Source organism: Pseudochaenichthys georgianus, chromosome 17 (assembly GCF_902827115.2).
Source record: "Pseudochaenichthys georgianus chromosome 17, fPseGeo1.2, whole genome shotgun sequence".
Taxonomy (NCBI): domain Eukaryota; kingdom Metazoa; phylum Chordata; class Actinopteri; order Perciformes; family Channichthyidae; genus Pseudochaenichthys; species Pseudochaenichthys georgianus.
This window is the reverse complement of record NC_047519.1, coordinates 8936558-8959657: the sequence shown is the minus strand read 5'-3', so window position 1 is coordinate 8959657 and position 23100 is coordinate 8936558. Positions and strand designations below refer to the sequence as shown.

Here is a 23100-nt window from a genome sequence, read left to right as displayed (position 1 = left end):
AAAGATAGGAGGCGGCAACGTCTCCCTTTAACAACATTTAAACCCATTAACGTGGGTTCCTCACACTGTGAAGAGGGGGGCCGGGTGAATATGTTGAGCAGATGGAACTTCACAGGGATTTGAACCTGTACACATCATTAGAGAAAACTCATTTATTTGAAGAAACATTACAAAACAATCCTCACAAAAAGGGTTTAGAGATCATACGTGCCACCCTTGCAAACACATAGCGCTTCTCTGTGAAGAGAGGCGCGTCCGAACAGTCGTCATGATGGTGTCGACAGTCCAAGGCCATGGGAGAGAACGAGTCCCTTCCTCCCCGGTGTGGGACGTCCACAACAGACAGTGGAGGACAATGAATGGGAACATGTTGTTATCCTCCCTTTCTTTAGTAAAGTCAGTGGTTGAGTCTGTCCCCTCCATCAGGAAGGTTGGGTTCACTGTGTAGAACAGGACAAAGGGGCTTCTGGGTAATTTGCCTCACAACTAACCAACGGTAACAAATCTGCTGCCCTTGCCGCTCTGTGCCGTGGAGGAGCGCTGATCCTTCAGGATGCGGAACCGCTCGTTCAGGGTGAGCGCCGTTTGCTGCACGGACAAAAAAGACAACTTTACTGAGAGAAATGATTTCAGTGGTCCGACAGACGTTACACAATTACATTCAAAGACATGTGCGTCGTTTTCTGGACTTCTAAATAATAATTGTCAAAAGTATATCGGTTTTTTTTTTTACAAATAAATGATGTGATTAATGTTTTTGTTTTTTATTATCTAATGTACATATTCAAGTCACCAATTTAAACTTATCGGTGAAGCTGGAAACTGATGTGTATTTTACTTTGAGCAATTATTTATAAGCTCTTTGTAATGGCTTTTTCCTGCTAACTTTGTGTGATTCTTTAGGCCTGCATATTACATAGATGTAATATGTATTTATAATACAGTGCAGTATATGTATTTGATGAGACTTCATATGTAATGCTTTGAGCATACAGTCATACATGCACACATGCAGTGTTACACACACACACACACACATATAACCTGATAGACAACAACGCTGAGGGCTCAAACCCCCATCACAACACTTCTCAAGCGGTCACAGTGACGCCCGTCAGAGCGTCCGTCCTCACAGACTTTACAGTGAGACAGTGTCTTACTAACTGTAGTTCCAGCAATGACGCTTTATTTTGAAAAGACAAATAGTCCCAAGATTAAGTGCTTGTAAAACATAGAGATCTTTCCCTTTACCAGCCGGCATTAGTAATAGTATTCAGACCAAGTATGAAGACAACGTGTCTCAAGACTTAAACGTTGAGGAGAATCCTATCACATAAGACTTTTTTTTATTCGGAGGACTTTCTAAGCACTTGGTTAAGAAAATGGGACTTGTTTCATGGTGTTCAAATACTTGATTTTCATTCCTCAAAATTCAGTTCCCCTGTTTTTCTTTTTAGACAATATGGGTTTACAAACAATTGAAATCAAAACAGTCCAGTGCTTGCGTATCTAAGCACACTGAGTGATGAGTACTGCGCTCTCACCGGTTTCCCAACGCTGTTGATGTCAAACTCCAGAGGCACTCCTTTGGGGATCTTCTTCTCCACCGTTTCTACCTTCGGAGGGGCTGCAATGGCTGCTGGGGGATGCAGGGTCCAAGCAGAGGGGGGCCTGGGAACAAGTCACTTTGATCACGAGGTGTGTAGGGGTGAATATTTCTGTATTTATTTGTGTGTAATATAATAAAATACTATACAGCAGTAATAAATAATACATGCTTATGCGAATGATGTCACTGTGTACAAATTAAATTAAAGATATTTACTCAGGCTGAGTCCTGGCTGTGGGGTTGTCAATTGAAATAGTCAAGATCCCATTGTTGGTTGATGATGTGCGCCACCTGGTGGACAAACAGAGACACTGCGCTTTAGCACACAAACACTGGCAAACAGAACTTCCTTTCCTCATAGTTAATACTGAGACATACAGACATTCAACCACTAGAGACAATTAGACTCTGTGTCAGCCTATAATACTCACTGGCGAGTTCTGGCTGAAGGACTGTGAGGACTGTGAGGACTCTGAGGACTGTGAGGACTCTGAGGACTGTGAGGACTTGGCTTTATCACCTGGGCCTGCACCTGTACAATTGGAGATGAAAACAGAAAACACTTTCAGTTTCATTTACGGATACACTGCATTTCAACACTCTGGATGTCATGTAACCCATCCCGTACCTTGAGTCCTCTGTGGAACAGGAAGGTGGCCTGGCGGGCGTCTCTGTGAGTCTGCGGCGGGACAGGGGGCAGGGGTCTGCAGGAGTAAAAGGGCAGCAGTGTTAAGTACAGCTGCATGTGAACTGTGTGTGATGCTGTACAGATTACAGTGTTGTGTGTGTGTTGACATAGCTGAACACACCTTGATAATTGAATGATGCCTTTGTTTGGAAACAAATACCTATGTGGTAAGAATCTAATAATTTAAAGAAATATGAGAGGATTTTACACTATTTCTGGAAGTGATCAGAAAATCATATAAAAATAATAAAACCCTATAAAAAAATATCATATCTCATTGAAGTATAGAATAGTATTAAAATAATAATAATACATTATAATTATTAGTGTTATGACCATAATTATAACAAATATATATAGTTATATAAGTATAATCATTATTATTAGTTTTATAATATTACATTTATATAAATGCTTGAGAAAGTTTGAGAAACCGGCTCAAGATACACTTTTTGTTATATTCCATGGAATGCTCTTAACGTCCCGATAGCAATGAACATCTGAAGTGCTTTGACAAAATATCCATACAAAAATGTCATCAGTGGAAGCCGTGGTTCTGTAAAAAGCACGACCAATCATCTGAGCCGGCCCGGCTAAAGTAACTGGGTGGCCTACCTGCCTGTCAGCCTTCCATCTGTGCACAAACTTATCTCGTGCCCTCATTGGTCATGTGTGTGTCGTGTGTGTTGGAGGAGGGGCTCTGGAAGGAAGTAGCAGATTTTTTCCGGCTGTGTGTTTTCAAATTCTAGGGCACTGGAGCTGGTTTCTCCAAAATGACCTACCCCACCTTTAAAGACACTTTACAAAGAAACATTTCACACATGCATACAACAAACATGCATAAAAAAACCGCAAAAAACCCAAGATGAAATTAAACAAATTATGAATTTAACTTTTTGTAATTTTTCTCAGAATATTTGACGTTAAGGGCGCGGGCAAGGGGTGTTGCAAATGTCTATGTGTGTATGACTGTTAAAAACATTACATTACATATAATGCTAAAAGGTATGTACACATCTGAGAGGTCCACACATTGCACAGGTGGTTCCTGAAGCTGTTCTCACCGGCGTCTCAGCTGGAAGGGTTTTCGGACCCCCGCTGCGCTCTGTCCCCTGCGGGGGTCCGGCTGCCGGTATGGCCGCCTCGGAGCCTCTGGCTTCCTGTACGGGGCCTCGGGGCGCTGGATGAAGGGCTTCGCTTTCGGCCTGGTTTTCTGCTGCGAATGAGAGACACAGTATAACCGTAAGGCAAGATTTTGAAAACGTACTGCCTGAAATATAGCATAACTCAGATTAATACTCAAAATGCAGTGGCGAGCCGTGCCTTTTATACCTAGGCCCTCTGACCCCCCCTCCCTCGAAAAAAAAGCAGGTTATGTTGCAGGCTAAGAGCTCAACTCAGTGAAAGCACTGCCTGCTGACCAATCAGAGCTCAGTGTGCGGAGTTTAAAGCGATCAAGTCATATTACAGGAGAAAGGAAATACAGTTTAAACTGCTGTCGCAGGAAAGACGGCCGGCAAAAATCACCGACTTTGTGAACATTAATAGAATATCACCTCCATCTTCAGAGCAATCTGACTATTATAACATTAGCGTTAAGAAAGCTTAATTAAATATCTGCCACAACATAAGTAACCGGGTCAAAGTAACATTACGTACAGTCTGCACTGTGAATGCAGACGTCGATGTGTCCCATTATCATTCATATCACATCATAATTCAATTCAAAACCTTCATTTATCCAGGTAAAATCCCTTTGAGATCAATGATCTCTTTTTCAAGGGAGACCTGCAGCAGTAGGTTCCACAAGAAGACATAACAACATAAACAACAGAACAACAAAAGGACATCATACAGCAAAATGTACAGGGATTACAATTTACATATTTAACCACATGTACAGGTACCAACAGCATCTGAGTGAGTAGCATCCAACCGAGCTTTAAAAACATGTAGAGGTACTAGCTTGGTAATTTCCCATTCTTTCTGCAGACTGTTCCAAGTTAGTGGAGCTGCACATCTAAAAGCCTTCTTCCCCAAGACAGTCCTAGCACTTGGCACATTTAATAAAACCACAGCATGCGATCTCAGGCAATAAGTACTTTCAATTCGCAGAGAGATCAGGGAGCAGATATAAGATGGTAGTTTATCCAACATGGCTTTGTAAATGACAAAATAAAAGTGAATGTATCATATATCTCCTGATCTGAGTCAGCTGAGCCGTATCTGGCCGTGCAACACTCACAGTGTCACAGACTGTATGCAGAAGTATTATTTTAAGCATCACTTTAAGTTGACGAAACACTCGAGTCAAATGTAATTAAAGTCAGATCGTGTCTTAGACGGGGCAGTGATATCATAAACCTGTTACTGAACGCATTCAAACACTTTTCTTTTACCAGCTGTATTCACCTTGCAGGTATGTGGCTTTTATCCTGGATAAAGTGTTTAAGTCATGGATGTTTGTTTAAAGTCTTAATATTTGTCTAATATTATAGTTCACTTTTCATTCAGGAAGTATATTATAGCCGCGTTCACACCGCAGTACTTTTCCCACTTTAGTTCCAATATAGTTCCGAAATGTTGCGTTCACACCAAAAAGAGCCGGAACTAAAATGAGTTCATCAGAACCTTTTTACCCCCTTTTCCGTCCCTGCTAGAGAGCAGGGACTTTTGTAGGAGAAAAAGGTTCCTGTGTCTGATTGGCTGGGCGGATTGCAAACCACCACGTAAAACTCCAAAAAAGTTTTGTGAAGCCGGCATTTTATTATCCTTGCATTAGCATTAGCATTAGCCCAGCGCACAAACGCAGAGAGACTAACTTATGGCAACACAAAAGAAAACATGGGAGCAGTGGAGATGAGGAGGTGTCGGCGTTCTGGCGATTTACTCGGAAGGCTTCAGTTGCAGCCTACCAGTAAACCCAAAGCAGAAGAAGAAGTGACGTCAGCGGCTTCATTTGCCTAATCCTTCCCCAGTTCATGACTAAAGAACTACAGAGTTCTCATGAACTAAGTTCTCATGAACCTTTGTGGGAAAAGTAGAGCGGCGAAGTCACGCCCATCTTCTTCCGGTCCATGGGACCTTATTTTGGAACAATAATGTATTGAAGTCAATGGAGAAAGAAAACGTATCTTTTGATCCCGTTTGAATTGTGCCATGAATTACACATATGATGGTTGTCAATCTTACAAATAATTTCCATGTAAAAAAAGTCACAGTTTGTCGTAAAACTGTTGAGATATAAGACTATGAAAAATATGCAACTAGAAAGACTACAAATCCCAGAGTCGCGTAAGTGATGTCATAACTGATGTCACAATTGTTTTCCTTCACCAAATTAGAGATAGCGAAGATAAGATAACTTTAAGATGCCTGTGTGCTTAGTGCCAGGTTGTTATCATACCAGCAATGGGTCTTGCTCGTTCTTTCCCTTCCCGTCTGATGAGAGGACCAGGAGTGGCTGGATCAAGTTAGCTAACTAGCTAGTAGCAAGCACGTTAGTTAGCATTACAGTCTTAGCCTTGTCATTTTTATTAGCCTTAACATGAAGTAACATCAAGTAACCCATCATGTTAAACAGTAAGAGTAGTAGTCATATTTCGTGAACCCTTTGAAGAGTACTGTCACCGGTGTGATCATTCTATAATACACCATTTAAGCCCGGGGGAGAAATGCTAACGCTACATTAGCATCGACGATCTGTTCTACTTCATGCTATCTGCACAAATGGTTGACATTAAACATTAAAAAGATCAGGCAGTTCAGAGAGAATCAAAGGAAGGCAGGCAGGCAGCTTTGCATGACATTCTTCTGGACGTGGTGATAGTGAGGGTAGTCAATCCCTTGTTTGGCAAGACAGTAGTGACGGCCATCTTGGTGACGTGTGTTGTTGTGCTAGTCTGCGAGACCATAGATGTAGTTCATTGAGCGGTTTCACACAAAAAACGTGTTACTTCACAGTTTTACGACACATTTAAAAGATTTTGACTTGCAAAATTATCTTTTACATTGACAAACATCATATGTGTAATTCGTGGCACAATTCAAACGGGATCGAAAGATAATCTTTCTCTCTCCATTGACTTCAATACATAATTTTTCCGAAATAAGGTCCCATGGAGCTCCCCCGGAAGGGGAGGGACTTCGCCACTCTATGACGCTGCGCTGTCAGTACGCTTCTCCATGTTTGTAATTGGTCAAATGTTGCTAACCCCGCCCCTTTTATGTGAACACACGCATATAACTAGATAGGACCGTTTAGCGAGAGCGCGTTTGTTTTAGATTAGGTAAACCGGGTAACTCAAACATATCCAGGTTATGTTGAACCGGCTTCGTAGTACAGGCCTCAGGTTACCAAGGTAACAAATAATATTGATGCATAAGTTATTAAGAAGTATTTGAGTGACGTCTTAGTGGAGTCTTTCTTTCTCAGCTATAATGTAATGATAGAATGTATTCATTCATTCTTCTTGGGCTTTTTCTTAACATAAAAATAACTGCTGTGTTTATATCTTCCAATTCCGCAGGAGGAAGTTTGTAAACCTAACTAGGCTAGATATTGACATCAACACCACTACTTTACATTTCCCCCCCAAAATGCTCCACTATACTTTGTATTTAAGATGTGGTGTCTCAGTGGACAGAACATTTTAAAATGGGTCCTATTACGCTTTTTGGGGGTTTCCCTTTCCTGTAGTGTGTTATATAGGTTTGTGTTCATGTGTGCATGCAAATATATTTTAGTTTTGATATATATTGATGTTCATGGACATTTTAGCAACATCATATCAAGCTTAAATAGCGTACCTACAAGTGGGATGCTGAATAAAAGCATACAATAAATGTTTTGCCTATTAATGTACACTTATACACGGCGAACTACAATGCGTTGAAGATAGGTATGTAAGGCGGCATAGAGCAGTAGGGGTCCACAGTTGGTACGCCTATTATGGATAAAGTATCAAAACTATAAAGGTTTGAAAGATCAAAGATCAACTCACAAATTACAACGTTGAATGCAGATGTTTTTTATAAATATGTTTGTAATGGTTTTACAGTGGTTACTGGCCAGGCTATATTTTAACCAGTTTAGCCCTGAGCCTGTTTTTCAGGTCTCAGGCTCGAAAATGACATTCCCAGAACAAATGACCATATCTTCACTTCTAAAAAGGGTTAAATTAATAATCTTTTTTCTCAAAGTAATGAAAAACTGTGAGTTGGATGTAAAAAAGTCAGAATCAATATAGATGTTTTTTATTTTAAAGAAAATTCAGATTGAACATAGTAAAAAACTGTAAATTATAGTGTCTGTCCAAAAATTCTTTTTTACTTATAGTGAAAACTACCCTTGGATGATGGTAAGGTAGACTAAAAGCTTTAGGAATCCAAAGTACAACATATAATAAGTACCCTGTCTCAAGATTGATGCAAAACAAGTGACATTTGACCTTTTTAGAGAGGTTTAGCAAAAAAAACTCCACCTCTGAGGTGATTTGGGTGGAAATGGGGGTTTTACCATTTCTCTGGAACCCACTCACACACAGTCTAAAACAAAAAGGTGTGGGCTTCGCGCACAGTTTTGCAACAGAGTGAAGCTATCTCTAGGTCTGACTTCTAGAAACGGAAATGCAGGTTTATTGCTTATGGATTATCAGAAATCATTTCAAAAGGGACACAGACACATTGGATTAACCTATGGATTAACTTCAGCAGCATTTTTATTGTTTTAATGCCATTGAAGACCACTTTTGACCAGACTGCGACACAGGTGAGCCATGTTAGCCTTTTTAGCGACCTAGCGCCATATGTTTTGATGTCTGTTCTTGTTATTATCTCCGCGAGTTCGTATAATTGAGAGATAATGAGGGTACCCTTCGATTCTGTGTCACCTCACGATGTGAAACAATGGGTTGGATGTGCATAAATGATAAGGTTTTGTGAGTGAATTTCGGTGCATCGGGTCATCTGTTAGCATTTTTCGCTCGTTGCTAATTCAGAGGCTCAGCGTTAGCATTGTGGGTTTTTTTTTGAAAAAAAAATTAAAATGATCATGAGATGAGTTAGTATCCTTGAAATATTGGCTTGGAAGCCAGTTTCCTCGCGATTGAGAAATGGCCACTGTTTCCTGCAAGAAGTTGCGGCAGTGCCCCGGTACCGGGGTCTCTCTGGCTTAACAGGTTTCAAGTCTATGTTTTATTGTTTTGAACCCTTCTACTCCTGGATGCCAAAACACGGCAGCTCCTTTGCTCTGAAACCTCTCCATCAATGCATTTGTGTATTTGAACTACACTTGAATAACAAAAACAGTGTGAAACCTGAATTTCCCCTAGGGGATTAATAAAGGCTGCCTTCTTGATGTTGTGATTTGCCTGGGGACTGTCACATCTGATCTGACAACAATACATCCCACATGTCTCCACTCCAGTATGTCTCCATTACCTGGGTGACTGCGGCTCTGTTCAGGGTACCGACCCTCTTCAGCAGGGCCCCGGGCCGCCGTGCTGCCAGCCCGGTGATAACCCCCTGACCCCGCCGTCGACCAGGTGGGGGAGGGACCCTTCTGTTTCTTAATGTAGCTGCTCCTCCTCTGGGCACACCTCCTCCTGGTAAAGATAATATTAGCGACACATGTATGGAGAAAGTAATAACATGCAAAAGGTCCATGTTACCAGCATACAACAGCTGAGAAAGCGCGCGCGCACGCGCACACACACTTCTCTGCACTGGTCCAGCTGTCCGGGTTGTGAAGCCCTTTCCCTGGGTCAGACGGCCTTTCTTTTTCACTGGTCTGCGGGTCACTGTGGCCTGTCTCCTCTGTAACTGTTGCTCTTTCTTGTTTAACCGAATGATGTCATCTGTGCAATGTAACACAAGAGCAATGTGAGCGTCTGAATACTCAAATTAGGTATATTTAGCTACCTACCATTTGTCAGTGGCTAGCATTAGCTAGTACTTTATAGTGTTTCTATCGAGGACCTTACCTAATGACATGTCGACTTTGTCCGTAACCGCAGGTGTTCTCCCTCTAGCTGCTGCATTATCACCGTTCATACTGTCAAATCACGATAAATCTTGAGTGCAAAGGAAATTATAGTAGTAGTAGTCAGCAGCCGTGCTAACTGTTCGTCCCTTTTGAGGCTACGCTACAAAAATACACGACCCTCCTTCAAACTGCATTGCGCATGCGCTTTCAAGACATTAAATCACGTTGCATTGTTGGAAATGTAGTTAAATCCAATCAAAACAGTGTGTTACAAAACCGTAACATTGAATTGCTCATGTAACTAGTTGTATAAAGGAAATGCAACGCCCGCTAACGCGTTTTTCATTGTTCGACTGTTAAAATGACGTTTCTGTCGGCTTTAAATTAGCTCCGCCATTACTATTAATTGTATACTGCACAGCATTTGCAGGAGGTAAGTTACATGTTCCACGCGCGGGTAGTTTGAATAACAAGTTAACTTCGTCGTGTTGATGGCATTGTTTCTATAATTGAATGTCTCGCTAATGTTTCTTAGCTCATAGGCTTGTGTTCGTACTTCTGTTATGTTTTTCTTATGTTTGGCTAACGTTCACGTGGTATCTTTAGTATTTGACTATGTTCAATGTGGTTTATCTGCAGCTCATCTTTCTTGAGGCAATACTTGAAAGTTGTCGCCCAAAGTGATCAGGGACCCACTTCATTATTCTCAACAAAGGCCAAGGCATTCACCAGTCAAGCCATCATGTCTGAGAAAAAACGAAAGTCTACATCTGCTGCTGCTGCTGCTGCTGTTAAAGAGCCCGGTGCTAAGCAGCAGAAGCTGGATCCCACGAAGGAGAAGGGCTGGCTGAAGGACAGTCTGAAGCAGCAGAGGACAAAGAACAAGCAGATGAAATTCAACAGAAAACGCCTCCGCTACACATCTAACACTGAGAGGATAAAGCAGGGCTCAGAGGGTGTCCTGTACTGGATGTCACGAGACCACAGAGTACAAGGTAAACACTAACACAGCAACAAGGGCATTTTTATTGGCTTGTGTCCTCTCAGTGGTCAACATGTTTTGTTTGTTTCAGATAATTGGGCTCTGATCCATGCCCAGCAGCTTGCTCTGAAGGAGAAGCTTCCTCTGCACGTCTGTTTCTGCCTGTTTGTCCCAAAATCATTGCTGTCCACTCTGAGACATTACAGCTTCATGCTGAAAGGTCTGAAAGAAGTTGAAAAGGTATTCATGTCATGACTTTTAAATGCTCCGAGTACTGTACATTCAGTAGACACATACAAGGCCTTTTGTTTAGGGTATTTATGTACACGATAAAAAATAAAAAAGATGTGCTGCAAAACCAAGAATATAAATATAAAAAATACAATCAATCAAATCAAAATGCATGATTTAGTTTGTCTATTTTTCGGTTGGCACATCAACCAGTTCTAGCAATAACACCAAATACTTGCAGTCCCTAAATAATGCATCGCTTTCCGTTTAATATAATACTATTGTATAATGAAAACTTAAAGCTAGCTTGACTATATTTGTATTGGATGTATGCCTTAAACAATTATTTGGATAGGCAGAGAATAAATCAATTACAATGGTGATTAAAACATGCAGACCTTCTCTTAATGATGCTTCTTGATTGCAAGGATTTGTTGTTATAGGGCTGTCCTTTACGAAAGAAACATATTGTCGACTGATTGATTTGTTTATTTAATTAACAGATCTGTAAAACGGAGTTCCTCCGAAAAGATTTTCTAAAGAACCATTTTACAAGAGTTTTGCTTGGAAGATTCTCAAATTATGGAATAATTATTTATTGACTAAAGAAATCTTAGATTGGTTTAGACCAATTATAACCAACTAGTCAAATAATTGAAGGGGCATTTTTTTGTGGTGTTTTACATTAGATTATATCAACCTGAAACAAGCAGATTAGAGACATACGCCTTAGGTATCTGATGCAGGTATTGTGGATTATTCACAGGTGTCCCACAAGGATCAATTATTGGGCCTCTGTTATTCATTTAAAGCTTGCTGTGAGTTACATAAAGACAATACAAATACATTTTACACATGACATTCAATTTCTTTGCACCTTTACTCATATTCATTGTTGTTGTTTTGCCCTCACTAAACAGGAGTGCAAAGCCTTAGATATCCAGTTCCACCTGCTCCATGGTTCAGCTGGAGACGTTCTCCCCGGCTTTGTGTCTGATCGAGAACTGGGCGCAGTGGTAACAGACTTCTCCCCCCTCAGAGAGCCACTGCAGTGGTTGGAGGACGTTAAAAAGACTCTTCCAAAAGATATTCCCCTCATACAGGTACTTTCACTCAGAGAGGAAGTTAGTGTCGATGCGTTTCCCCCCGTCTTTCACTGATATCTTGTCCTCATCATGTTTGTTAAAAATAAAATGGCTTTGAGAAACACTGTAATAGCACTCTCATTGTACATGTATTTCCCTTTTGTATTTGCAAATGTGTGCTGTCAGTATTCCTTTATTATCTGTTATAAATACCTATATTTCTCTTTTATAGGTTGATGCCCACAATGTTGTTCCCTGCTGGGTAGCCTCACCTAAACTTGAGTACGCAGCCAGAACAATCCGTGGAAAAATCACAAAGCTTCTTCCAGATTTCCTCACAGACCTTCCTCTTGTAGAGAAACACCCCTACACAGCTGCAAGAACCGCCAAAGTAAGTGCTGCAGTAACCATGAGAGTACCTTTGAACAGTGATTAACCAGCACAGTCAGAGAGTTGTGATTGTGAATAAAAGTGAATTCAATATTATAAAGAGAATAACAGAAGTATGGCATTTGTAGGACTTTTTGATTGGTTTAGACCAGGGGTTCTCAAACTTTTTGTTTATGCGGACCACTATTTATTATCAAGGATTTTCGTGGACCACCTCATATGCAAACCGTAAAAATAAGTACATATATAAACGTAGTGTTAAAACGCTGATATATTTTTATAGTTAATTATAGACAATCAAAAGTCAATTGAAGCCTATCTGATACTTTTGTCGCATGTGTGACCGGTGTCTGTCTGCGTTGTGTATGTTTCTCAAAGAGGACGGCGGACGCTATTTTAATTAGGTCATCCCAAACAATGCCACAAGTGCTCACGCACGCAGTGAACTCACAAAACGGGCAGAAACAAAAACTACCAGTATGCTTAGTCCTACTTTAGTTACTGTACTGCAAAAAGCAGACGGCGCTGCGCTCAACACACACAGACTCAAACCCATGGACACACCGGCACATAAGTAACATAAACAATGTATAGGCCTAAGTTGCATAAATGGTTGAGCTACAGTATTGCAACTACGCAGACAGTGCTGCTTCTCTCTCTCTCTCTATCTCTACTTTCACACAATTTAAATCTCATAACAAACAAAATTCCCAAAGTTGTCCTGAAATTAACTTATTAAATAAACAAAACGAAAAATATAGCCTACTCAGGGGCGGATCTAGAAACATATTCATGTGGTGGCAAGAGGGTGGCAGGAGATTTTGAGGGGTGGCATCCCCTGGCAGAAGTATATGCTGATTTAATCGCAGTCATATCAATCAATGTTAACTTGGAAAGCCACACTGACACTATTGATATTTTAACTCAATATCAATCAATCAATCAATCAATCAATCAATCAATCAATCAATCAATCAATCAATCAATCAATCAATCAATCAATCAATGTTTATTTATATAGCCCAATATCACAAATGTTACATTTGTCTCAGTGGTCTTCACAGTGTGTACAGAATATCAGTATGACAATACGACACCCTCTGTCCTTAGACCCTCACATCGTACAAGGAAAAACTTCCAAAGAAAACCCAGTTTAAAGGGAAAAATGGGAGAAACCTCAGGGAGAGCAACAGAGGAGGGATCCCTCTCCCAGGACGGACAGACGTGCAATAGATGCCATGTGTAAATTGAAAAGATAATACATTTGCAACATAGGTAGTCCAAATGTTTGGAAATGCATGTGTGTATATAATAGGAAGATGAATCCACGAGGATATCCATCCAGGACCTATGATCCAGGACCACAGCCACGACTCAAGATCCAGCGCTCGCGATCCAGGACCGCAGGATCATCCATGACTCCGGATCCCAGCGTATATAGACACCAAAAAGAAAGACATTTGGGGAAGCTGGGTTAATCGGAACATGAGTGTACACGGGTATAGACAGAGAGAAGGAAGAAGTAAGATTGTCCCCCGACAAACTAAGCCTATATCAGCAAAACTAGGGGCTGAATCTAATCAGCCCTAACTATAAGCTTTATCAAAAAGGAAGGTCTTAAGCGCACTCTTACAAACGGATAGGGTGTCTGCCGCCCGAACACAAACTGGAAGCTGATTCCACAAATGTGGAGCTTGATAAGAAAAGGCTCTGGCTCCCATTGTACTTTTAGAGATTCTAGGAACAACCAACAACCCTGCATTCTTGGAACGCAATGCCCTAGTAGGACAGTAGGGTATAATGAGTTCTTTAAGGTAAGATGGCGCCTGCCCATTAAGGGCTTTGTAGGCGAGAAGAAGAATTTTAAATTCTATCCTGTGTTCTATAGGGAGCCAGTGTAAGGCAGCCAGAACAGGAGTAATGTGGTCCCTTTTCCTAACTCTGGTTAGTACACGAGCCGCAGCATTTTGAATCAGCTGAAGCGACTTGATTGACTTCTTGGTACTCCCTGATAATAAAGAATTACAATAATCCAGCCTAGAAGTAACAAATGCATGGACTAGTTTCTCTGCATCGTTTTGAGGCAAGATATGCCTGATCTTTGCAATGTTACGTAGATGGAAGTAGGCGGTCCTTGAAATTGATTTTATGTGGGCGTTAAAGGATAAATCCTGATCAAATATAACACCAAGATTCCTTACAGTCTCACTGGAGGCCAAATTAATGCCATCCATAGTTAGTATGTCTTTAGATAATTTGTTTCGTAGATTCTTCGGGCCAAGTACAATAACTTCAGTTTTGGTCGTGTTTAACATCAAAAAGTTTAAGGTCATCCACGTTTTTAAGTCCTTAAGGCAGTCTTGAATTTTATTTAGATGATTAATTTCATCAGGCTTGATTGATAAATATAGTTGAGTATCATCCGCATAACAATGAAAGTTTACAGAATGATTCCTTATAATATTGCCTAACGGAAGCATATATAATGTGAACAAAATAGGTCCGAGCACTGAGCCCTGTGGCACTCCATAGCTAACTTTGGTTTGCGTGGAAGATTCATCGTTAACACGTACAAACTGAGAGCGTTCAGATAGATAGGACCTAAACCAGCCTAAAGCAGTTCCCTGTATGCCAACTAAGTGCTCTAGTCTTTGCAATAGGATATCATGGTCGATAGTATCAAATGCAGCACTGAGATCGAGCAAAACAAGAATAGAGACAAGTCCCTTGTCTGAGGCTATTAGAATATCATTTGTGACTTTAACCAGAGCTGTCTCTGTGCTATGATGTGTTCTAAAGCCAGACTGAAGATCTTCAAATAAATCATTGTTTTTTAAGTAATCACACAACTGTTTTGCGACCGCTTTCTCAAGAATTTTTGAGAGGAACGGAAGATTAGAAATAGGTCTATAGCCATGAATTAATGCTTTGACAAGTCTGCAGACAGACGGCAGGCGGAAAACCTTTTAAAATGCGTGTTTACTGAATGGAGGCTAAGCTAACGTTATATATGCTCCGACCGTCCACACTCACAACAACGGCCGATAAATAATAAATAAATAAACCAGCTGGATCGAGGTTGTGCTTTTTAAGAAGCGGTTTTATCACTGCTACTTTGAATGATTGTGGAACATAGCCTGATAATAAAGACATATTCATAATATTTAATAAAGAAGTGCTAATTAATGGAAAAACTTCCTTCAACAGCTTAGTTGGAATTGGGTCTAACATGCACGTTGATGGTTTAGAAGAGAGAATCATTGAATGTAATTGTTCAAGGTTAATGGCTGAAAAGCATTCTAGTTTACTATCTAGTGTAATATTAGAACTTACGATTCCGGGAGCTGTTGATAACACTATACTGGTCGAAGGCAAGAGGTCATTAATTTTGTTTCTAAGAGTAACAATTTTATCGTTAAAAAAGCACATAAAATCATTACTACTGAGTGCTATGGGAATAGAAGGCTCAATCGAGCTGTGGCTCTCTGTCAGCCTGGCTACAGTGCTGAAAAGAAATCTTGCATTATTCTTATTCTCATCTATTAATGAAGAGTAGTAGGCTGCTCTCGCTTTACGCAGTGCTTTCTTATATTCATTGAGAGTAATATGCCAAATTAAACGAGATTCTTCAAGTTTAGTGGAACGCCATATCCTTTCAAGTTGTCTAGACTTTTACTTTATTTTGCGGGTTTCGGCATTATGCCATGGAGCTAATCGATGTTGTTTTATTTTCTTCTTTTTCAAAGGAGCAACAGAGTCTAATTTTATTCGCAGCGCATCTATAGCACTATCAACAACATGATCAATTTGGGGTGGTGTACATTTTGTATAAGTTTCCTCCCCTACATGCAGACATGCTATCGAGTTAAGTATTGGTGGAATCTCTTCCTTAAATGTGGCTATAGCACTAACAGATAGGTTTCTGCTGCAAGAGCTTTTGACTAATGCTTTGTAGTCTAGTAACAGTACTTCAAAAGTTACTAAGAAATGGTCGGATAAAGCAGGATTATGCGGTTCGACTAATAGTTGCTCAATTTCAATACCATAAGTCAGAACAAGGTCGAGAGTGTGATTATAGCAGTGGGTTGGTTTATTTACACTCTGACAGAAACCAACAGAATCTAATATAGAGTTAAATGCAACAGTAAGGCTATTTTTATCATCGTCAACATGAATATTAAAGTCACCTACGATAATTACTTTGTCTGTTTTAAGAACCAAAGTTGATAAAAACTCAGAGAATTCTGATAAGAATTCTGAATAAGGACCTGGTGCACGATACACTGTAACAAATAAGATTGGCTGCAAAGTTTTCCAGGTCGGATGCGTAAGACTAAAAACGAGGCTTTCAAAAGAGGTATAATTACATTTTGGTTTAGTATTGATAAGTAAACTTGAGTCAAAGATTGCTGCAACTCCACCTCCTCGGCCCGTGCCTCGAGCAATATGAGTGTTGACATGGCTGGGTGGAGTGGCCTCATTTATGCTGACATATTCTTCATGTCTCAACCAAGTTTCAGTGAGACAGCATATCAATATTATAATCTGATATTAAATCATTTACCAATATTGCTTTAGATGCTAGAGATCTTATGTTTAAGAGACCACATTTAATCTTCCTGTTTTGTTGCACTGTAGTAGTTGTTACATTTACTTTTATTAGGTTATTATGTATGACACCTCTATTAGGTTTTACCTTAAATTGTCCTTGGGCAGACACACACACCGCTAATATTGGGTATTTTATTGGGTTCGGGATTCCTATGGGTGACTGCCTAGGAGAGAGCGCAGAGAAGCGTGTAAGACTGCGACTCTGCCTCCTGGTCTCAACTCCAGTTTGTCATGGATTACGTCCACAAAGCCCTGAAATGTTTGCCGAAATGAGATCTGCACCTTTCAAAGTAGGGTGAATGCCGTCTCTCTTAATCAGACCAGGTTTTCCCCAGAAGGCTGTCCAATTATTTACGAAGCCCACATTGTTTGCTGGGCACCACCAAGACAACCAGCGCTGAAATGATGACATGCGGCTATACATGTCATCATTGATCAGATTGGGGAGGGGACCAGAGAAGATTACGGTGTCCGACATTGTTTTAGCATAACTACACACCGACTCCACATTAAGTTTGGTGCATTCTGATTGGCGTAAACGAACATCATTACCACCGACGTGAATAACAATCCTACTGTATTTACGTTTAGCTTTAGCCAGCAGTTTAAGATGCGCCTCAACGTCGCCCGCTCTGGCCCCCGGAATGCATGTGACTGTGGAGGCTTCGGTCTCTAAATTCACGTGTCTCATAATAGAGCTACCAATAACCAGAGTTGGCTTCTCAGCGGGTGTCTCGCTGAGTGGGGAATATCTGTTAGATACGTGAACGGGTTGGTGGGGACCTGCGGGTTTCGCGTTATGCCCCTTCTGAACAGTCACCCAGCCTCCCTGCTGCTCGGGAGTTGCCGGGGGACGGCTAAGAGGAGCTTCCTTTTGCCGGTCCGCACATGCTAACATGGGCTTTACTTTAGCTGAGTTACTTTCTAAGATGCGGAGCCGGGCTTCTATGGCTATGATTCCCGCCTCCAACCTAACAACTATACTACATTTAACACATGTATCCTTACCAGTAAGGGAGTCCGGGAAGTAACCAAACATGAGACAGGAAGAGCAGGAAATAGCACCTTGCAATAATATTAGGTGATATTATTGTGGCACATCAGTAAAGCCTTGAATATAAATATAGCCTATAAGATGGTAGACATAATTGAATGAATTTTAACTGAACAATAACTGAATGAGTTTGTTTCACTCTTCAAACAGGGGTACCGAATGTATGCAGTCTGCTGCGATAAGTACATTAATTAACTGTCTCATCGATGTTTGTCTGAATTAATATGATAATATTAACAATCATATTATTCCTATCAGCTGTCAATCACTGTCACGGCCCGTCCACACAGCAGCTTTAAAAAAATCTTCCAACACTTCTGCCCATTGACTTTGAATGGGGTGACGTCACTTTGCCTCGCTTTTCGCCGAATTGCATTGTGGGGAAGCAAAGCGAAGATTTCCAGGATTTCCAGGATTTTCAGGATTCAAAAGTTGAGCAATGTTCAACTTTGAAGCTGAGGTGGAAGCGTCAGCCAATCAAATCCTGTTTATGCAAATCTGACAGTACAAGCGCAAGCCAATCAAACCGCGTGCAAGCTGGGAGAGCCAGACCGCAGTTAATTTTCTATATTCCTGAAAATGGAGGAGAAATTAGTTATTGCGGTAGCAAATCACCCGGTTCTTTATGACCAGTCGCTAATAACGTAACGGGATACAAACCGGAGGAACCAGGCATGGAGGGAGGTGGCAGAGACAGTGGGTGAAACTGGTAGGTTTTCGCCGGTTTGGGGATTTTATATCCAGTTTACTTCGTTTTAACATTGCTATTGCTTTGTTTGTCGGGGGCGGGAGATTCATGTGATTGGTTGTTGGTCGCGTTGCTCGCAAAAAATCCCCAAGCTTTCAGATACGCCCACCTCCAAGATTTTCAAGATTTAGCGCTGCTGCTGCTTCAGCAAACGACTCACAAACCTATTAAGATCCAAAGCTTTAGTGCGTTTTGATTCAATGCTGAGTACAGCCAAACTTGACAGTCTCTTCTCTGTCATTGTAGACCGCAAATACCTCATTCCTTCCGTCTACTTGGGTCCGGTCCGGATGCTTCACGTTTTGCACCGTCCCATTCAAATGAAATCGCCGCCAATCATATTTCCACGCTCGCGCCAGGGCCGGGGGAGAGGTTACAAGGCTCAAGTCTTGTGCTGCATTCACTTGCACTCGGACATTAGAAATGTTCTCTCATAAATGTCCGATGAGCCCAACGACCACTACCACACTGCCTGATATCATTAGAAAGCTAGGAATCTCCTCTTTCCAACAGTGTATACAACTCAAAATGTGTCTTGGGGTCAATGCGACTGATTTCGATATAGCAATCGAAATCGGTGGTCCCCGAAAATCCTTGACGGAAAAAAAGTGGATTTTATTTAGCTTTTGTCCACGGACCATCTGCAGTACCGATCCGCGGACCACAGTTTGAGAACCGCTGGTTTAGACGGTCATAATTGAAAACCTAAAAACACAATATTCATTGCTTGGAAACTAGTTTGATCCTCCCGAATTTTAAAAGAAAAAAGAATAGTGAACTTCTTTCACTTTTGTAGTTGGTCATTACAAAACCATATTTAGATTTTTGGCTCTTCACTGTCAGTTATGACCTCTGCTGATTTTCTTCTTCTTTCCTTGACGTTACAGAAGGTAGACTGGGAAAAAACCCTGGCCTCTCTGCAGGTAGACCGAACCATAGAGGAACCGGAGTGGGCTAAACCCGGCACCAAGGGAGGAGTCGCCATGTTGGAGTCCTTCATTGATGAACGCCTTAAACTATTTGCAACCCAACGCAACGACCCAAACGCTGCGGCCCTCAGCCAGCTGTCCCCCTGGATCCGCTTTGGTAGGTTGCACCATGATGCTCTTATTCATTCTTTTAATTACCACATGTTCTTACAAGATTAAACAACCATTTGCTCATATGTAAGTAAAAGGACCCGAGCTAGCATACTATCACAGACTGCTGACCTGTATGATTGCGAGTGCTTCACAGAATGGTAAACGCTGTTACCTTTATGTGTTTGGTTATCTTCTTTTTTTTTTTTAAATGTTGAGCCTGGCATTTCTTGTGAGTCTTGCATGTAGTGTCGTTTAAAATCCTATTCACCTCCATGCCTGATTGAACTCTCTGGGAATCGCCCTCCACCGACCCAAAAGTCAATTTGTTTCCAGACTTTGTAGGTTGATTGACATCTGACACAGCTAATGACAAAAGCCTTCTCTTGCTTTCTAAACAGCCATGGGATAAAAGCCAAGTTTTAGAAGGCGCGACTGTCAATAAAATGCAGAACATGTCTCAATTCATGGGACGCGGGACAAATTATGAAATTGCTGTGCAATCCAGCAAAAAGCAGGACACCTGGTCACCCTTTCAGATACAGTACAGCATAATAACAATTTAGTAATTTAGTCAAATTGAAGATTGTCCTACATAACAGTAACACAACTCTCTCCAAAATGATATAGTGAAATAGGAATCTTATACCGGAACAGAGGTACTTCCTTGCTTCTCTTTCTTTGAGTTAAACGTGAAAGACCATGACAATAGATCAGAGAATGTTAACTCCAGAAGACTTCTGCTCTTTTCTTATCCTCCTCCTCCATAATTGTTCCTCCCATCAGGCCAGCTCTCAGCCCAGCGTGTGGCGCTGCAGGTTCAGCAGTGTGGAAGCTCTGCAGGTCCAGCTGTTGCCTCCTTCATCGAGGAGCTGGTGGTGCGCAGGGAGCTGACGGACAACTTCTGTTTCTACAACGAAAAATACGACCGCGTTGAGGGTTAGTTTAGATCTCTTGCAGTTGCATCCTGTTCAATCCGTTATGATTAATGCCCCATTATCGATGTCATTAACATCAAACGCGGGCTGAATTTACGGGATGGGTTGATTTATTTCTTGTCTGGGTTTTTTATTTCCTACTTCATCTATGTTGGTCTTTAAATGTGAAAAGCTGGCATAGTAGCTCCTGCTTGACCTCCTTGATATCGTTGCTGAAGGTTGTGAGCCCCACACGTAGCGTTTCTTCATTATCCGGTAGCTTAATTTTCCATTGTAGCTCTTCCTCATGGTCACTAGCTTTTGGAGATTTCTTCCATTTCAGGTTGTTCCTAAACTTTTGTCTTGCTTTTCGTTTTTCTTTCCGGCTATTTTGATGAATTCCCCCACTCTTATCTCAGCTTCTTTTGTCGACTGGTTGAATATTGTGTGTTTATTTGAATCAACCTGAGAGAGTTTGTTAAGTTCCACCTACTCACTCCGCGGGGGGAGGTTGCATTTTTGTAATGTCTGTGTAGATGGCATCTTGAATGCTGCAGTTTGAAGAACCAGACAGGAGTTACCAAACAGAAGATAAGAACTGTACAGTTGAAACATTTATCAATGTAGTCTAACGCCAAAGCCACCGGACTCCAAAGGAAAAACAAGTAGTGCGTTAGGTTAGCATTTATTTTAGTTTGCTAAAATGTTTTCCTGCTGACCCTGTACACAGCAGTACATTGCTTTACTTTCGTGCAAGGTATACTGTCTGCTTCTTCATCTGGGGGCGTAAGGTACTGTAGCTAACAAACCATCTGGAGAGGAACCTCGTACAACCCCAGTTCAAAACATCAAGATTACTCTTTTAATGTGTCTATAGTGATCGCTTGTATAGCATGTTTAGAATGATTCAGCTCTTGAAGTTGTCTTTGTTTTAAATAGTGTCTGTGTGTTCCTCAGGGGCGTATGAATGGGCTCAGAAGACTTTAAAGGATCATGCCGAAGACAAGAGGGAGTATCTCTACACACGGGAGCAGCTGGAGAAAGCAAAGACACATGACAAACTCTGGAATGCCTCTCAGGTACCTTCTCATTCCAGTTTTGATCACCAGTCTGTGTTAAGATATGTTTTCTTACTGCTGTTTATTTCAAATGATCTCCATTAGTACCAGATGATCACTGAGGGGAAGATGCATGGTTTCCTGAGGATGTACTGGGCCAAAAAGATTCTGGAGTGGACTTCTTCACCAGAGGAGGCGCTCTCCATCGCGCTCTACCTAAACGACCGCTACAGTCTGGATGGCCAGGACCCCAATGGCTTTGTCGGTGAGGACATGGATTACATTTTCAGTGTAACTGACTAACTCAATGAACTTTTCTCACATATTCATGCCCTTCTTTGTCCCTCCTGTAGGTTGTATGTGGTCTATCTGTGGCACCCATGACCAAGGCTGGAAAGAGAGAGAGGTTTTTGGAAAGATCCGCTTCATGAACTACAAAGGCTGCCAGCGGAAGTTTGATGTAGCTAAGTTTGAGAGAAAGTACTGTTCCAAAAACCTCTAGCATCAAAAGTATACAGTATACATCTCCTACACCTTAAGTTCCAGAGAGCATCTGTACATCCTTTTTTTGACTCGCTGCCTATTTTTGTCATGCACTTCAGGAATGTGGTTTTTGCTTATCAAGCTGGTTTACTGTACAGTATGCAGCAAGCTACGCATACAGGGCTATCAACTTTGTTTTATGCTACTTTTTTGTTTTTCATAAACATTATTTTACACTTAAGATGCCTTGTCCTTGATCCAAACTATTTTCTATTTACTTATCAGTTTTTTTGTTCATTTTCAGCTTTACACTTGTCATTTATCTGTAAGATCAGAAATACAGCATTTATAATTAAAATAATAATTAGTAAGACTTGTTTGATTATTGTTTACAAATATAGACACACCAACTCTCCATCACTTGAACTGATTTCATAAACATTGTATACCAACGATATAGCCAGACTTAGAAGTGTAATCAAATCTGAACTTAGATGAACTGTCAATAAATGAATGTAAACATGGATGCATTCTGGAATCAATAATGGAAATGAAAAATATGAATATTGATATGGTGCAAAATGCGAGAGCGTGTAAAACCTGATGTGAGCACTTGCAGAAAAAAAATCTGAGCTTGTGTGCATACATTTACACTTTAAGTAATTTTCACCTGTAGATGTGGGGGGAGGGAGGGGGGTTGGAGCGAAGGGGTGGAGTTATCCGAACAACGAGGCTTGGGTCAGTCACACAGTCTTTTGCGACACATTTATTGCAAGAAGTGTAGCAAAAGTCAAGTCCGCAGATTCGTCGATTTATACTGCCACAGAGCAGATTCGTCAAGTTGTAATGACTGATTTGAGAGGTTGTAGTAACCAAGTTGCAGTTGTAATGGAAAATATATTTAAAAAATATGTATTTTTCTGCAAGTGAACATTTCATCACTAAGTTCATTTTTTTTCTACAAGCTACAAAACTTTTTTTCTTCTTCTGTGACTTCAAATTTGGTTCACAGTTACGTGGATATGTTTTACAAGTGTACATTTGGTTCACAGTTACGTGGATATTTTATACAAGTGTAAATGTATGCACACAAGCTCAGATTTTTTTTCTGCAAGTGCTCACATCAGGTTTTCGCATTTTGCACCATATCTACCTTCATACTGGAGCTATTGGAGCTACA

The 23100-nt window shown here is 40.9% G+C and overlaps 2 protein-coding genes across 4 annotated transcripts; one reads left to right on the top strand and one right to left on the bottom strand.

Annotated features, from left to right (window-relative positions):
* Positions 1-137: 137 nt before the first annotated feature.
* LOC117462796 (UAP56-interacting factor-like) lies at positions 138-9456 on the bottom strand. Of its 2 annotated transcripts, none has more exons than XM_034105121.2 (9): positions 9281-9456; positions 9014-9154; positions 8739-8902; positions 3362-3513; positions 2238-2313; positions 2041-2141; positions 1826-1900; positions 1545-1671; positions 138-588 (listed from the first exon to the last, which is right to left on the bottom strand). In XM_034105121.2, the coding sequence occupies exons 1-9, from the start codon at positions 9348-9350 to the stop codon at positions 487-489; spliced, it is 1008 nt and encodes a 335-aa protein (XP_033961012.1). In that variant the 5' UTR covers positions 9351-9456; the 3' UTR covers positions 138-486. The 2 variants fall into 2 exon arrangements, with proteins under 2 accessions (XP_033961012.1, XP_033961013.1); XM_034105122.2 differs by having other exon boundaries at positions 3362-3510.
* LOC117462795 (deoxyribodipyrimidine photo-lyase-like) lies at positions 9100-22291 on the top strand. 2 transcript variants are annotated; one of them, XM_034105118.1, is made up of 10 exons: positions 9100-9179; positions 9922-10277; positions 10356-10504; positions 11416-11598; positions 11813-11971; positions 19271-19469; positions 20249-20401; positions 21337-21458; positions 21543-21702; positions 21791-22291. In XM_034105118.1, the coding sequence occupies exons 1-10, from the start codon at positions 9145-9147 to the stop codon at positions 21937-21939; spliced, it is 1665 nt and encodes a 554-aa protein (XP_033961009.1). In that variant the 5' UTR covers positions 9100-9144; the 3' UTR covers positions 21940-22291. The 2 variants fall into 2 exon arrangements, with proteins under 2 accessions (XP_033961009.1, XP_033961010.1); XM_034105119.2 differs by lacking the exon at positions 9100-9179 and adding an exon at positions 9475-9715.
* Positions 22292-23100: the final 809 nt, after the last annotated feature.

Coding starts and splice junctions, on each gene's coding strand:
- LOC117462795 (XM_034105118.1), top strand. CDS start 9,145: ATGATGTCATCTGTGCAATGTAACACAAGAGCAAT. Junction 10,505..11,415: donor GTCTGAAAGAAGTTGAAAAG/GTATTCATGTCA, acceptor CTCACTAAACAG/GAGTGCAAAGCCTTAGATAT. Junction 19,470..20,248: donor GTCCCCCTGGATCCGCTTTG/GTAGGTTGCACC, acceptor TCCTCCCATCAG/GCCAGCTCTCAGCCCAGCGT.
- LOC117462796 (XM_034105121.2), bottom strand. CDS start 9,350: ATGAACGGTGATAATGCAGCAGCTAGAGGGAGAACACCTGCGGTTACG. Junction 2,142..2,237: donor TGTTCCACAGAGGACTCAAG/GTACGGGATGGG, acceptor CCAATTGTACAG/GTGCAGGCCCAGGTGATAAA. Junction 589..1,544: donor TCAACAGCGTTGGGAAACCG/GTGAGAGCGCAG, acceptor TTGTCCGTGCAG/CAAACGGCGCTCACCCTGAA.